The sequence below is a fragment of the Narcine bancroftii genome, chromosome 5 (genome assembly GCF_036971445.1).
Source record: "Narcine bancroftii isolate sNarBan1 chromosome 5, sNarBan1.hap1, whole genome shotgun sequence".
Classification (NCBI taxonomy): Eukaryota; Metazoa; Chordata; class Chondrichthyes; order Torpediniformes; family Narcinidae; genus Narcine; species Narcine bancroftii.
Genome location: NC_091473.1, coordinates 225291458 through 225307341, shown reverse-complemented (window position 1 = coordinate 225307341; position 15884 = coordinate 225291458). Strand labels below are relative to the sequence as shown.

At 43.1% G+C, this 15884-nt stretch overlaps 1 protein-coding gene and 1 long non-coding RNA gene across 7 annotated transcripts in view; one reads left to right on the top strand and one right to left on the bottom strand.

The window, feature by feature from the left end:
* LOC138764968 (inositol 1,4,5-triphosphate receptor associated 2) overlaps positions 1-1148 on the bottom strand; it is a 50988-nt gene extending 49840 nt beyond the window's left edge. For 2 of the 5 annotated variants that reach the window (XM_069941488.1, XM_069941487.1), the window contains exon 1: positions 1027-1148. In XM_069941488.1, the coding sequence (XP_069797589.1) occupies positions 1027-1056 (30 nt within the window). In that variant the 5' untranslated portion in view covers positions 1057-1148. Of the gene's footprint in view, positions 1-446; positions 798-1026 lie in introns of those variants that run through there. The other 3 variants (XM_069941491.1, XM_069941489.1, XM_069941490.1) reach the window with 2 other exon arrangements.
* LOC138764970 (uncharacterized) lies at positions 940-15380 on the top strand. Of its 2 annotated transcripts, XR_011358391.1 has the most exons (4): positions 940-3369; positions 6099-6218; positions 9110-9168; positions 14946-15380. It is a non-coding gene; the product is annotated as an uncharacterized lncRNA (long non-coding RNA). The 2 variants fall into 2 exon arrangements; XR_011358392.1 differs by lacking the exon at positions 9110-9168.
* Positions 15381-15884: the final 504 nt, after the last annotated feature.

Sequence of the window (15884 nt, the reverse complement as noted above, 5' to 3'; positions counted from 1 at the left end):
CCCAAGTGCCCAGGAACTCTGAAGGCTGCAGAAGGCAGCAAACATAGGCCAGTCCATCACAGGCCCTGGTCACCCATCCATTGAAGACATCTATGTGAGGAGTTGCCTCAAGAAAGCAGTCATCATCATAAAAACAATCTGCCTTCCTGAGACAAAAAAAAATTGGCAGTGCTACCGCAGTTGCTGTGACGGCAACACTATAGCTGGCGCAGATCTGTTAGAGTGGGGAGCAGAGGTGTAGCGCTGGTCCGAAGGGTTCAATGCTGGTGGCTTTAAAAGAACCAATGTTTGTAAGTAACATCCTGCAACCGCAAGGTCTGTGCACAAGATGGTGGCTTGGCAGCAGCTACAAGGGGTTGCAGACTCAAGGGGAGCTGCAGACCACTGGAGGGCACCAGAAATATGGATAGCACCCCTCATTGAGAAGGAGAAGCAGAGGAAACAACCTTATAGGAAGGTGATCAAGGCAGCAAACCAGCGAGGGCCTCAGCAGCTGAAGGGCCCATACAGGCTGTGGGTGGCTTATGGTCGGAGGGGCTCACACGTGGTGCAGGCTGCTGGAGGCTGGCTCATGTCAACCAGGAATCGGAGCCTGGATTCAAGAGGTGCAGAAGGGTCCTGGGCAATCAAGGAAGTCTTCCTGATTGTGTTGGAGGTTTGGATCCGGTTTGCCGATGAATCAGACTGGAGTCTCTGTGAATGGCGGGACAGCTGGAGGTGAATCCATGGACACTCAGTGACTCTGAAGAGACTTTCATTTGCTTCTGTTTTATCTATTGTTGGGGCGCTGGGCTCAGTGACTGTTTGCCCTATGGCAGACAAAAGTTAACGTGTATCATGTATCTTACATTCTTAATCCATTATTACATGACAATAAAAGGAACTTTGAACTTGATTAGATTCCAACCTCCTCCCATCCTGAGACAGGTTCAAACCTCCTGCAGACCTGAAAGAGGTTCCAATGATCTCCTGTGTTATAACAGCCCACTTTGGAGGCTCACCTCCCAGTTCTTACCATACCCTTACATCAGAAGATGTGTCAATGTACTTCTGCATCCTTGCAAGTGGTGCGTTGTCCCTGGTTACCACGGGAAGCAACAGTAGTGAGCATTGGAGGCTTTAAATTTTCTTTGGTGCAATCATTTCCTCACCTGTATGAATCAGAAGGCAGAAATCCTTAGCAAGGGGAGTTTGGCAGACAATCGTTACTACTTCAGTGGGAAACTATCTGCCCTCATCTAGGAAAATACAGCAGGGTGAGTGTGGTGGTGAAGGTAGGAGTGTGTGAACATGAGGCTGTGTGAGGTGGTGAAGGTAGGAGTGTGTGGACGTGATGGTGTGTAAGGAGGTGAAGGTAGGAGTGTGTGGACGTGAGGGTGTGAGCAGTGGTGAAGGTAGGAGTGTGTGAACATGAGGGTGTGTGAGGAGGTGAAGGTAGGAGTGTGTGAAAGTGAGGGTGTGTAAGGAGGTGAAGGTAGGAGTGTGTGAATGTGAGGGTGTGTGAGGTGGTGAAGGTAGGAGTGCGTGAAAGTGAGGGTGAGTGCAGTGGTGAAGGTAAAAGTGCGTCGACGTGAGGTGTGTGCAGTGGTGAACGTAGGAGTGTGTGAACGTGAGGATGTGTGAGGTGGTGAAGGTAGGAGTGTGTGGACGTGAGGGTGTGTAAGGAGGTGAAGGTAGGAGTGTGTGAATGTGAGGGTGTGTAAGGAGGTGAAAGTAGGAGTGTGTGAATGTGAGGGTGTGTGAGGTGGTGAAGGTAGGAGTGCGTGAAAGTGAGGGTGAGTGCAGTGGTGAAGGTAAAAGTGTGTCGACGTGAGGGTGTGTGCAGTGGTGAACGTAGGAGTGTGTGAACGTGAGGATGTGTGAGGTGGTGAAGGTAGGAGCGTGTGGACGTGAGGGTGTGTAAGGAGGTGAAGGTAGGAGTGTGTGAATGTGAGGGTGTGTAAGGAGGTGAAAGTAAGAGTGTGTGAAAGTGAGGGAGTGTGAGGTGATGAAGGTAGGAGTGTGTGGACGTGAGGGAGTGTGTGGTGGTGAAGGTAGGAGTGTGTGAAAGTGAGGGTGTGTAAGGAGGTGAAAGTAAGAGTGTGTGAAAGTGAGGGAGTGTGAGGTGATGAAGGTAGGAGTGTGTGGACGTGAGGGAGTGTGTGGTGGTGAAGGTAGGAGTGTGTGAAAGTGAGGGTGTGTAAGGAGGTGAAGGTAGGAGTGTGTGAATGTGAGGGTGTGTAAGGAGGTGAAAGTAAGAGTGTGTGAAAGTGAGGGAGTGTGAGGTGATGAAGGTAGGAGTGTGTGAACGTGAGGGTGTGTGAGGAGAAGGTAGGAGTGTGTGAATGTGAGGGTGTGTAAGGAAGTGAAAGTAAGAGTGTGTGAAAGTGAGGGAGTGTGAGGTGATGAAGGTAGGAGTGTGTGGACGTGAGGGTGTGTAAGGAGGTGAAGATAGGAGTGTGTGAAAGTGAGGGAGTGTGAGGTGATGAAGGTAGGAGTGTGTGAACGTGAGGGAGTGTGAGGTGGTGAAGGTAGGAGTGTGTGAAAGTGAGGGTGTGTAAGGAGGTGAAGGTAGGAGTGTGTGGACATGAGGGAGTGTGTGGTGGAGAAGGTAGGAGTGTTTGAAAGTGAGGGTGTGTAAGGAGGTGAAGATAGGAGTGTGTGAAAGTGAGGGTGTGTAAGGAGGTGAAGATAGGAGTGTGTGAATGTGAGGGTGTGTAAGGAGGTGAAGGTAGGAGTGTGTGGACATGAGGGAGTGTGAGGTGATGAAAGTAAGAGTGTGTGAAAGTGAGGGAGTGTGAGGTGATGAAGGTAGGAGTGTGTGAATGTGAGGGAGTGTGAGGTGGTGAAGGTAGGAGTGTGTGAAAGTGAGGGTGTGTAAGGAGGTGAAGGTAGGAGTGTGTGGACGTGAGGGAGTGTGTGGTGGAGAAGGTAGGAGTGTGTGAAAGTGAGGGTGTGTAAGGAGGTGAAAGTAAGAGTGTGTGAAAGTGAGGGAGTGTGAGGTGGTGAAGGTAGGAGTGTGTGAAAGTGAGGGTGTGTAAGGAGGTGAAGGTAGGAGTATGTGAACGTGAGGGTGTGTAAGGAGGTAAAGGTAGGAGTGTGTGAACGTGAGGGTGTGTGCGGTGGTGAAAAATGGTGGTGCAGCCTCGTGTTATGGTAGCTGCAATGCATCAGGTTAAAGATCAGTACAGAGGGTGATTCAAACTGCAGAGAAGATCACTGGGACCTCCCTTCCCTCTATTGGTGATATCTACAGAAAGTGGTGCTTAAAGAGGACTCAGAGAATCATTGAGGACACTTCATACAACCCACAGTGTCTTTGAAACAGGAAAATGGAACAGAAGCATAAAAACCAGGACTGCTAGGCTGGGAAACAGCTTCTTCTTTCAGGTGAACAATTTATCTAGAAACCATAAACTATTTTTATATATACCTGTATTAAATTTTACATCGTTATATATATCATGTATGTGTGTGTGTGTGTGCATACACAAGTATATATACACCCTTAGACAAGACACAGAATCAGAATTGGAATCTATACAAAATAGCCCACGCCTTATTAACATATCACGAAAGTTGTTGTTTTGCAACGGCATCATAGAGTGTACATTTATATAAATCACCTCACAACATAAATTAAAATAGTGCCAAAAAAATAAAAAGACAAGGTAAGGCAGTGTCTGTGGTTGACTGATCATTCAGGAATCTGATGGCAGCAGTGTAGAGCTGTCCTTATGCCACTGAGTGTTCGTCTTCTGACTCCTGTACCTTTTTCCCGATGGTAACAGAGTGAAGAGGCCATGGCCTGGGTGGTGGGGTCCTTAAGGATAGAGGCTGCTCTTTTAGGACACCGCCTCTTGTAAATGTCCTCGATAGAGTGAAGACTGGTGCCTGTGATATCGCAGGAAAGAGGGCATTCAGCCTCGAATTTACAAATAATCCTATCTGTCAACTGATATTCCCTGTAACCTATTGTCCTTATCGACTCCTCCTAGTTTCTACCACTCCCTTACACATTTTGGACAATTTACAGTGGCCAATTAAGCGACCACTTTGTATGCCTTAGGTATGAGGGAGGAAGCTAAACAAACTGGAGGGAACACATGCAGTCATGTGGACTCCACTCCTGAATTCAGTTTCAAGTACAGGCTGCAGGAGCTCTGGAGGCAGCAGCTCCATGCCATTGTGGCCCCTTCCACATATCTCCAACCACAAGTTCAAACCCACACCAAGAGGCTGCAATCTCTCAACATCAAAGTCAGGGTCACCATCGCTCTCAAAAGGCTGGTGAGGATATATATGTAATACATCCTCGCTCCTGCATTGCAAAGGTCTGAAGGAGCTCTATCCAGAAGGTGAAGAACCTTTGCATTTTGGTCAATATAATTTTTGCATTCACAGCAAGAAGGGGCATCTGGATGCCCAGCAAAGAGTGCAGAGGGCATTTATAGACACGCACCCCTCCTGATAAATTCCTCCTGCACCCACTATTCAGATGACAACTGGCTCTGTTTCAGTTCTTTCCCACTTGCTCCCTGTCGCTGTTCGTTGGTCTGATCCTTACTGTACCACTCTCCTAAAGCTGAAAGACTGTTGCACCGTTAAAGGTATGAACAGTTGTGATTCAGACTTCAACCTGAAAGAATGCTGGGCATTGCACTAATACGACTGGCATTTCTATCTGATGGACAACAGAGAAACACTTCCAGTGTACAAATAAGTGTTGTACAAAATAGCCCACGCCTCATTAACTCTGTAACAACTCACTCGGAGATGGGCACAAAATTATTTACACAAATTGTCACTGACACAAAAACCCCTTCTTCCCCTCCATTGTCAGATTTCTGGATGGACAATGAACCTCCAGACACCACCTCACTTTTGTCTGTTGTTAGCACTATAAATGTTGTATTTACGGAACTGTAATTTATAGCTATTTTGCAACTGTACTGCACAATACGGTTGCCTCAAAAACAACTAATTCTGATTCTGAGTATTACTGGTTATCGACCTTCTTGGCTTCTCTGCCTTCCCTTAACCTGAGCTGTGGTCACCTAACCTCGTACATCTTGTACCATTAGTAACAGCGGCAGGATTCCCCCTTCTGGGGCATGCAATCAAGGGCACCATCAGATTGATACTCTCCTGTTGTCACCATTGCCTCAAGTCCCAAAATTCAAGCTTGAGCCTTACAATCCGAGAAGGGTAGTGGTGTAGTTTAGTCCCAGGTTCCACCCTGAGCTTGCTTTCTGTGAGTCATTTGCACTTTCTCACTGTGGTCCAGTGGGTTTCCTCCTGGTTTTCCCATTTCCCAATAACACACTGGTACATTAATAGGTCACTGTAAATCACTCCATCGTGTGGGTTCAGGGCAAAGCAAATCAAAGGGGTAATTGAGAATAAGTTGTGGAGGGGCAGGGAATTAGGGAGAGAGTTATGGGACATGAGAGATTGCGCTCCTGGAAGTCAGCGTGGGTCTGAAGGACCAAATGGGCTCCTTTTGTGTCACTATAAGAACAAGTTACACTTACCTTCCCTTCTGCCTCTCTCACCATGTTTTCCCTCAAGTTAACTTCCTCATGAACTCTCGCCTATCAGTCTTCCTGTTCTGATCAACTTTGTCTCACTGTTTCCTCTTAATCTTTCTCTTTCTTTCTATTCCCACATTTTCCCCATCTTACTCTGTCCCACTTTCTAAGTTAACTCCCACTGTCTGCATCGTCCCTTTCTCTTATTGTTCAATCTACGTTATTTCTCATAGCCTCCCTCCCAAATATTTTCCCTATCCTTATTTTCCTTTCCTCTCTGTTTTCTCCCTATTTCTTTCTTGGTCAATATTTTTCATTTCTTTTCCCATCTTATTCTTCTTTTCCTTTAATCCTTATCTTTATCTGAATCTCATTCCCTCACTTTTCCCTCCCTGACTGGTTTACTCCCTTTGTTTTTTTTTTAACTCGAACGGTCTCCTGTCTCGTTGGTCACTTAAATCAGATTTGAAGTTGATGAAAGATCAAACAACAGGTTTTAAAACGTATAAAGACCATTCACGATGTAATGTAAACAAATCGCAACAGAAACATCTGTGGCTCCGACAGTTTTCATGCTCAATTATAAAGGTGACATAAAAGTTGCACCAGATCTTACCTCGATCAATGACTACTCAGAGTGAAAGTCCAACTTGATGAATTACAGACAACATTCAGAGAGTTTCTACAAGAGTCCTTCACTTCGTATGGGTGAGCAAGCCTCCTTAAGTAATTCTCATTTCCCTGGGGCTCTTGACTAAATGTGATGCATTTGCATGGCCCTCGCTTTTAATGATGCCTGAGTATGTATATGTATGTGGTTTACGATGTGTTTATCTCCTGCCACATTCCCATAGCCTGGGCTTTATCATCGAATAAATATAGTCTGTTCACATTTAAAGAGACACAGTATTGTTTAATGGGAAGGCCATTTCAAATTTTAGAAATATCATGCTGACAAAAATGAAACACAGTTCATTATTCACTGGTGACGGTAGTTAAAATTGGGACGTTTATCCAGTCATAGGTTCTTATGGCACAGAGGAAGGTCATGCAGCGCACCAAGCCCATGCTGGCTTTTGGAGAGAGTGATCCAATTCGACTCAGTTCTAACAGACAATTTGCTAGAGGAACTCAACAGGTCGAACCACGTCAGTGGGAGAAAAAGAAGGTTCGCCGTTTCGGGTCAGAATCCGAAGTCATGTTCTGAAACGTTGGCCCACTGAGTTCCTCTGGCAGATTGTTGATGCTCCAGATCCCAGCATCTCCTGTCTCTCAAGTGTCTCTAGACCCAGTTCCATATGTCTTTCCCATTCCAAAACATCTTGCTTCCTTCCTTCTCAGATATACATCCAATTTTCTTCCGAAGGTTACTCCTGAATCTACTTCATACACCCTTTCCGACAGTTCATTCTAGGTTATAACATATTGACCCTTGAGCTAGATCACTGACTAACGATAATACAGAAGGTGGCCATTTATCTCATCAGATCCTCAACGACATTCAGTAGAACTATTATTTTCTCTCCTTATGTTCAGCCATACAGACTTAGAGAGATACAGCACAGAAACAGGTCCATCAGCCCCTGGAGTCCATGGCACCAAACAACCACCCATTGACACGTTGATCCCATTGTGTATTCTCTCTATATTCTCGTCAACTCCCCCAGATTATACCATTTACGTATATGCCGGGCTCAATTTACAGTGGCAAATTAACACACCAGCCAGCAGGTCTTTTGGATGTAGGAGGACACTAGAGCACTCAAGGAAAATATCACACTGGCACAGCAAGAAAGTGTAAACTTTACACAGTCGGAAACAGGGGTCTCAGGATCTAACCAGGTGATTCCTCCTGACTGCATTGTTGTGAACAGTTCTTTTAAATTCCTCTTAAATTTCTCTGCATTGAGGAAAACGTAGAAGATCCTTGGTACAGTACATTTCCAATTATCCAAAAAGCTCGGGCCCAAACGTCTTTCGGTGAACCAGATTTTTTGGATATCTGAGAAATTGCTTTAAGGAGCCCAGTAGCATCAGCAGAATACTTGTATTAGTGGTTAAACAACAAGAAAAAAACAACAAAAGGTTTTTCTTCCGAAAAAAATGTGATGTCTCCTTACAAAATAAGATAAATGTATAAATTTTAAGAAACAATCTTTTTTTTTCAACTTGTGATGTTATATTGTTGCTGATTGTTTTTTGGATAACTGAGGATTTCGGTTTAAGTGGTTTGCAGATAATCGAAAACATACTGTATTGCGAGATCAGTAATTCAAAGAAGGACAATCCTGCAATGGGTCCAACCCAATATTTAGACCCTAATTCAATTTAAATTTAGACATACAGCACGGTAACAGGCTCTTTCAGCCCTCGAGCCCCTGCCTCCCAATTGACCTACAACCCAGTACATTTTGAAGGGCGGGAGGAAACCATAGAACCCAGAGGAAACCCATGTAGACATGGAGAGAAGGGACAATCTCTTTCCGGATAGCACTAGATTTGAACCCTGGTTGTTTATGCTGTAATCCTGTCGCACTAACTGCTGCACTAATCGTGGAGAGAGTAGAACCAGGACCTGTAGCTCATCAAGTTCATGCGTGCCATCAGCCACCCATTTACACTAATCCTATATTGACCCCTTTTTGTATTCTCCTCTTGTTCCCATCGATTTCCCCCGAATTTTAACCACTACACATTGGTGGCATCCTGCAGCAGCCAATTAACCCAGTAACCCGCCTATCTTTGGTAGGTGACAGGAAACTGGAGGAAACTCACGTGATCACAAGGAGATCATGCTAACTCCACACAAACAGCACTGGAGTTCAGGTTGAACTCGGATTCCTCAAACTGGGATGGAGCAACTCCACCAGCAACTCCTTGAATCGTTGGCTCACTATTTCATTTTTTGTGAAAACCTGCTCTCCACAAGCTCAATGCTGCCTTTTTTAGTTGAATCCATGATACACTTCAAGAGCACTTGACTGGATCCAAAATACTTTGAAGCACTTTGAAGTTGTAAAAGGTGCTACAGAAATGCAATTTTTTATCCATTTTGAGTGCCCAAGTTCCTGATGTAATGTACCATTTGAAGGCACTTCACAATGGCAAAATAGAATCCTATATTGTGGTGCCGTCAATATTCTGCATGTGCCTCTAGTAGGCATAAGATATGAATTAGATGCAGGAAGAGCCGATTCCATCCTTCCTGGTTGTACCCCCATTCAATAAGATCAAGAAGAATATTTTACACCAGCCATTCTCAACCTATTTTTGGCTATGGCCATTCTTAGGAATCTATTCAAAATTTATCGGCCCCCTGCCCTGGGAAGCGGTCAAGTTTAAGTGGCTCTTTCCATACTTCTCTCCTACTGATGACATTAAAAAATGTCCAAATATTTTATGATTTCAGTCCATGGCCAGTTTAAATGTTCTGTGGCCTTCCTGGGGGGGAGGGAGAGGAGCTGTATGGCCCCTCTTTGAGAATGGCTGTTTTCCATAGTCTCATTTTCCTGCACTAGTCCCTCACACGTTGATGTTCTCAATACTCAACCTTCAAATGAACTCTGTCATGAATACATTTTGCATCCACTATTGTGTAGAGATTTCGAGTGAACGGCAGTTGGAGCGAGAGTGTGCAAGGACAAGATTGTTTAAATAGGTGAGTGCAGTGCTGCCAAGTTTCTTTTCCAATGACTGGTCATTGGAGTGAGAGTGTGTGAGAGTAGGACTGTTTAACTAGGGGAGAGGTATAAGTGAAGTGGCAACCGTGTGAGTGGGCCAGAGTTAGAGTGGGAGGGGGGGTGGAGTTGACGCTTTGACTCAAGAGGCCTCGGCAAGAAGAGGCTGAGGCCAAAGGAGCAGGTAATTTATTTTTCCCTCTCACTATTGCTGATTTTGTCTTGGCCACTGCAGAGCAGGAATGATGGCAGATCTGGCAGTGGAATGCACCTCCAGTAGGAAATGGCAATTCATGGAACCTGATGACTGATTTAAGGAACTGGATTGGGAATTTGATGAGCTAAGGATTGTCCAGGAGGTCCAGCAAGTCATAGATCAGACTTTTAAACAGGTGGTTGCATCCATAGTGTGGGATTCAGCCAGCGGATGGGTGAATACTGAGAGAGGTAAGGGGAGAGAGAAGTGATCAGGGAGCTTATGGTAAAAGAACCATCACTATATAATTGAGCTCAATTTACATTTTAACAAGGAGAAAGACAAATGTGTCAGCATTTTCAGTGGAGTAAAGGGAATTACAATGGCATAAGAGATGAACCTGCTAAAGTGAATTGGAAGGGGCCACTAGTAGAAAGGACAGCAGAGCAAGAAATAAGGAAGGTGCAGGATAAATACATACCAAAAAATAGGAAATATTAAAGTGGAAAAATGTCACAATTGTGGCTGACAAGGGAAGTCAAAGCCAACATGAAACCAAAAGAGAGGGCATATAAGTAAGCATGTGTTAGAGGGAAGATAGAGGATTGGGAAGTTTTAAAAACTTACAGGACAATTTTAAAAAAACATAATGAGAGAAAAGATGAAGTGTGAAAGTAAGCTAGCAAATAATATCAGAGGAATCAAAAAATGTCTTCAAATATACAGAAAGAGAGGTGACAGTAGATATAGGACCACTAGAAAATGATGCCGGCAAAATAATAATTGGAGATAAGGAGATGGCAGGGAAACTAAATGAGCACCAATCTTCACTGTGGAAGACATTAGCAGTGTGCCGGATGTCCGAGGGTATCAGCGAAGGGTAGTTATTATTATTAGGGAGAAGGGGCTGAGAACCAGGTGGATTGCACCCTTGGGCTCTGAAAGAAGCAGTTGTCAAGATGGTGGAGACATTGGTAATGATCATTCAGGAATTAATGGATTCTGGCATGGTTCCAGAGGACTGAAAAATCACAAATGTCACTCCACTATTCAAGAAGGCAGCATAAAGGAAATTATGGAGTGGTTAGCCTGACATCAGTGATTGGGAAGATGTTGCATTTGATGGTCAAGAATGAGGTTACGGCGAGCTTGGAGGAACGTGACAAGATAGGTCTCCTTAAGGGAAAATCTTGCCTGATGATCCTTTTGGAATTCTTTGAAGAAGTGACAAGCAGGTTAGATTAAGGAGAGGCAGTGAATGTTGTGCATTTGGATTTTCAGAAGGCATCTGACGAGGTGCCGCACATGAGGCTACTTAACAAGAAACATACTGGCGTGGGAGAAGGATTGGCTTATAGGCGGGAAGCAGAGAATCTTAATACAAGGATCATATTCTGGTTGCTTTCCAGTTGCTAGTGGCGTTCTACAGGATTTGGTATTAGTGCCACTTCTTTTTTATGTTGTATATCAATGAATTAGATTATGGAATGAATAGCTTGGTGGCCAAGTTTGCAGATGATACGAAGGTAGGTGGAGGAGTAGGTAGTGTTGAGGAAACCAGAAGGGTGCAGAAGGACTTAGACAGAGTTGGAGAATGGGCTGAGAAGAGGCAAATGAATAAAAATGGTGAAAAGTGTATGGTCATGCAATTTGGTAGAAGAAATAAACAGCGGACTATTTTCTAAATGGAAGAAAATTGAGAATTCCCAGATGTAAAGGGATCTGGGGGTCCTCGCATAGGATAGCCTGAAGGTGATCTTCCAAGTTGAGTCTGTGGTGAAGAAGGTAAAGACAACGCTGGCGTTCACTTCAAGAGGAATAGAATATAGGAGCAGGGATGTGATGTTGAGGCTTTATAAAGCACTGGTGAGAATTCACTCAGAGTATTGTGATTAGTTTTGGGCTCCTCATTTAAGAAAGGATGTGCTGACATTGGAGAGTGTTCAGAGGAGGTTCACAAGATGATTCTGGGAAAGAAAGGGTTATCATATGAGGAACATTTGACACTCATGGCCTGTACTCATTGGAATTTAGGAGAATGAGGGAAGCTCTCTTTGAAACATTTTGAATGTAGAAAGGCACGGGTAGAGTCATTGTGGAAAGATTGTTTCCCACGGCAGGAGAGTCTAGGACAAGAGGGCACAACTTCAGGATTGAAGGGCATCCACTTAGAACAAAGATGCGGAGGAAGAATTTCTTTAGCCAGAGGGGGGGTAAATCTGTGTAATTTGTTGCCACAGCCAGTTGTGGAGGCATTGGATGTACTTAAGGCAGGGATTGATAGATTCTTAATTAGCCAGGGCATGAAAGGATATGGGGAGAAGGCTGGAGAGTGGGGCTGAGTTGGATAATGAATCAGGTAATAATTGAATAGTGGACTCGATGGACTGAATAGCCTATTTCTGTTCCTATGTGTTACGGTCTTATGGTCTACAATTTCATACCATCATTGTTTTGTATTGGTGACACCTTCTTTTGCCGCTGTGGCCCCTGGCACTAGACACTCCAGCCATGGAAAACACAACTCCGCATTTCGAACACTGTTTGAATGATGTGTGCTTCAAGAGAGTGCAGGTGCTTAACCACGTCTCATTGGACAAACACATCCCCACTCCCTCAGTGAATATATTCTTCCATGTGTAAAGAGACCGCACCTGGACATAAAGTTCCTGGTACATTTCACCCGTGCTCTGCACAATTAGAGTCACAAAGTTATAACCTGGTACAACACAGAAAGAGATTCAGTTTGTTCTTTTTACCCATTTTGTCCAAATGTGTTAATATTTTCCCTTCTGCATTAATCCCATTTGCCTACTCACAAAATGTCTCCACTCCTGATTTCAGGTCCCATACAATAAACGGTGAAACGCACTTTGCTTGTGGCATTGTTTTTTGTACAGATATATTCAATGACAGGGATTTGAGAGCTTAGGGGAAAAGGATTCTCAGGTCACCCTAAACACCGGCATTTTCAATCGCTCACCAATTATAAAATACTCTGCCTTTCTATTTCTTCTTCCAAATTGGATGACCTCTGACAGTTTTCAACATTATCACATTACTTTTCCATCTATCATGTTGTATTCCATCAGAGTGAGTCAGATGTTATTTGGAATAAGAGACATTAGATCATAGGGTAGCAGTCAACCACAAGATATTTAAGCCATAGAGTTTTCCCTCTGTTTGCAAATATTATGGTGTTTGTCTTAATTAAATGTTGAAATACCAGAAAGCCCAAGTTTGCTCTTTGTTTTAATGTAAGATGAATCAGGAGTTTGGAAGTCAAAGGAAGAATGAAAAATAATTAGGGCAACAAGGAGACTGCAGATGCTGGGGAACTAGTGCAGTCCACGAAAGTGCTCTCAGCAGGTCATGCAGCATCCACAGAAAGCACTGGGAAATAATAGCAAGGGCAAACGTTACGAAAAGTTCAGATTAGAATGGTCGTTGTGATGCTTCTTCCATGCATCAACAACAAACAGAACCATAACGTAAAACCTTTTGTCTCAACACAAGCACCTTGAGATCTTGTCAATAGTTATTTCTACATCTAAGCCTTTTCCGAATTTATTGCGCAGCAAGGTATTAAATTTAGAAAAAAAGATGGGAACGTTAACACCCATTGCTCTTTCTCTCTCTCTCTCCCTCTAAGGGTTGGGATGCCTTCTCAAGGTACTAATGTTCAAATATCTCGCACTATTATCCATCCTACAAAACGAGCACTCTACCTAAAAGAAGCACATCTGTGCTGTACACATACTGTCGAGCATCACATGGTTTGTAATCATCAATCCGATCTAATCCGTCGCCACCCTGAAACCAAGCACAAAGGAGAATCAGAAGTCCCATATATTTGAGGCAGCAGGACTCACACTATATTTAAGTCCACCCAGTTCCACCTCAGATATGGACATCGTAAAGGCAAGAGACTGTCGGTTAAAGAAGCGTGCTCCATATTGACAGACGTCTGTCATTAGTGGGCTGCGGACAGACGGGGCATCCAGTGAAACTGCTCATGGGAGTGCAAGTTCACATATTAGTACTACACCAGTGAACTCAGATGAGGGCCACAAAAGGAAAGGAACCGCACCCTAGTCTGGGTGCACTGTTGTACTGTCAAACTGAATGCAATTCTACGTCCAAGCTTGCAGTCATGAGGGAAGGCATCCATGCTGGAGGCCATTTGCACTTCTGTCCCTGGTGGTGTCCAACCCTTTAATTGGTATAGGAGCATGTTTAAGCCTGCACTTGGACACAGAAGTCTTCATCTCTCAAGAGATGCAGAGGTTTCCCATCAGATATATACTCACTACCATCCAGAACATATATGCAAAAAGCAAGGAGATATCACCCATATATCCTATAACCAGGAGCAGTTTGCTGTACCATGTGATGCACAGTATTGGAATATGTAGGACTTGGTTGCTGAATTTCCAGAATGATGAGAAACTACACAGAAAGCACATTATCGCCTTCTGCTGCAGATATAATCAACCTTAGTTTGCTGAGGAAGCAAGGCCTGTTATTAAATTTCTAATCAATTGACTGTCAGACATGTTGAAATTGCTTATATAACAGGCCTACGTTGATTTATTGTGCTTATATCTATATATCAGACGTGACAGTTATTCCCAATGTTCCCAGCTATCTCATTACATTAACCTTTCGATCTAATGTGATGGATAATCGCACACCTGGGCCAAAATGTTTAATGCAAACCCTAGTTTTTAAACATTACAAAGGAAAAACTGTGCAAAGTCCAAATACTCATTGTTAAACTCAATCCTTTCAAGAGAGTGTTTACTAATCAGTAACTGTGGCCGCAAACCTATCAATGTTGACTCAATTAAGACTAACAATACCTCACACACAAAAAAACCACGCTGCAATTACAAAATATGACCTTGATACAAAACGACAAGTAAAAAGTTTAAAGGTTAGGAGATATTAGGAGTTGATAGGAAGGACCAAGATGAAGTTAAAGAATTCACTCCTCCTCTTTGATCCTAGAAGGAACTCTTTCCAGAGGCTTTTTCCTGAGTCGGACAATTTGTTGGCGTCCAACCCAGTGGTGTCTTTTTAGATCTATGAATTGGATTAGTGTTTTGGAGGTCCTTTATAAAAGTAATAGTCTCTGTTTGAATTTTCTCTTCAAATAAGACGTTTCTGATTTAAAATTACCATCCTTAAATTGATAATGAATAATGTTTATTTCTATGCAATGTACATATGCACCAAAATTCCTTCTTGCTGCAGTCAAATAGGTATTCAATAAAAAAACTATAATAGTGTGATCAAAGTAAATTTAAGAGATAATAAATACAAAAGATAGATAGATATTGGATATTCAGTCACCAGTGTGCAAGAAAAAGAATGACATTACAATAATGGGGGCAGTACCTTTTATGGTATCGGAGCAGTCTGTCACTAGTTTAATAAAGGGAGGCTTCACTGAACCACAAGGATTTTGCTTCCTGAACATTTTTAGGTCTATTTTATGGATTTTGAACTGCTGATCATGAAAGCAGCCTTACAATTTTCCTATCATATACTGTTTTTTAGACATGGCCTATTATTGTGATACAAGACCATGAAGCGCACCGTGTCATTATAAATTCATCTTCTGCATTCACCCTTGGACGTCTTCCCTGCTGATCTCAGTGCAGTCAGTGACGAACAAGGTGAAAGGTTTCACCAGGACATTGCGACCATGGAAAAGCGGTATCAGGGCAACTGGAATCCATCGATGCTGGTCGACTACTGTTGGACGCTGACATGAGAGGCATCAGATGCTGAGTTCAAATGAAAATCAGCAGCCAGACATATTTAGGTCAGTTGAACTAACGCAATGTGTCAGCGTCACTATGTGATTAAACAGGCTAAATTCAATTAAAGTTAATGTAATATTTCTCCAATTATCTACATGATACAGGAAATCTGAAATTATCTTTGTGTTCAGCTTGAAGTTGACTAGCCGAATCCCCAATTTTCTGTCAGGAAGCAAATCTTTTAAGTAAAAAAAAATTGTCCAGTGTGCTATTGGAAGAAAATTGTTCTTGGATCTTGAGGTGCGAGTCTTCATTAACTACAAGTATCTCCTCTTTGGTGGGGAGTTGGGACCCACTGCTCGATACTGTTATTCTTTTTGTTTTAATATTTTATTTGTTTTTAAGAAAATACAGAATATAGGACTCAATTAATATAATAACAATAATACACTGAATATAAAAACATTCATTAGATCCAAAAAAGGGAAAGGAGAGTCCCTCTTCTCCCAGGGCCCTCTCCCTAGATTCAAAATGAAGGGGGACAGACAACAGGGAATAGAGGGAGATCAAAAGAAAGAAAATAGAAAAGAAAAAGCAACAGGAGTGAGGTTCGACATCTCAGAGTCACATCATTTTAAAAGTATTAAATTTTGAATAAGAATATAAATGATAGAAACTGGGCATTTAAGTAATCGGAATAAGGTTGCCATATTTTGACAAACATACTATTCTA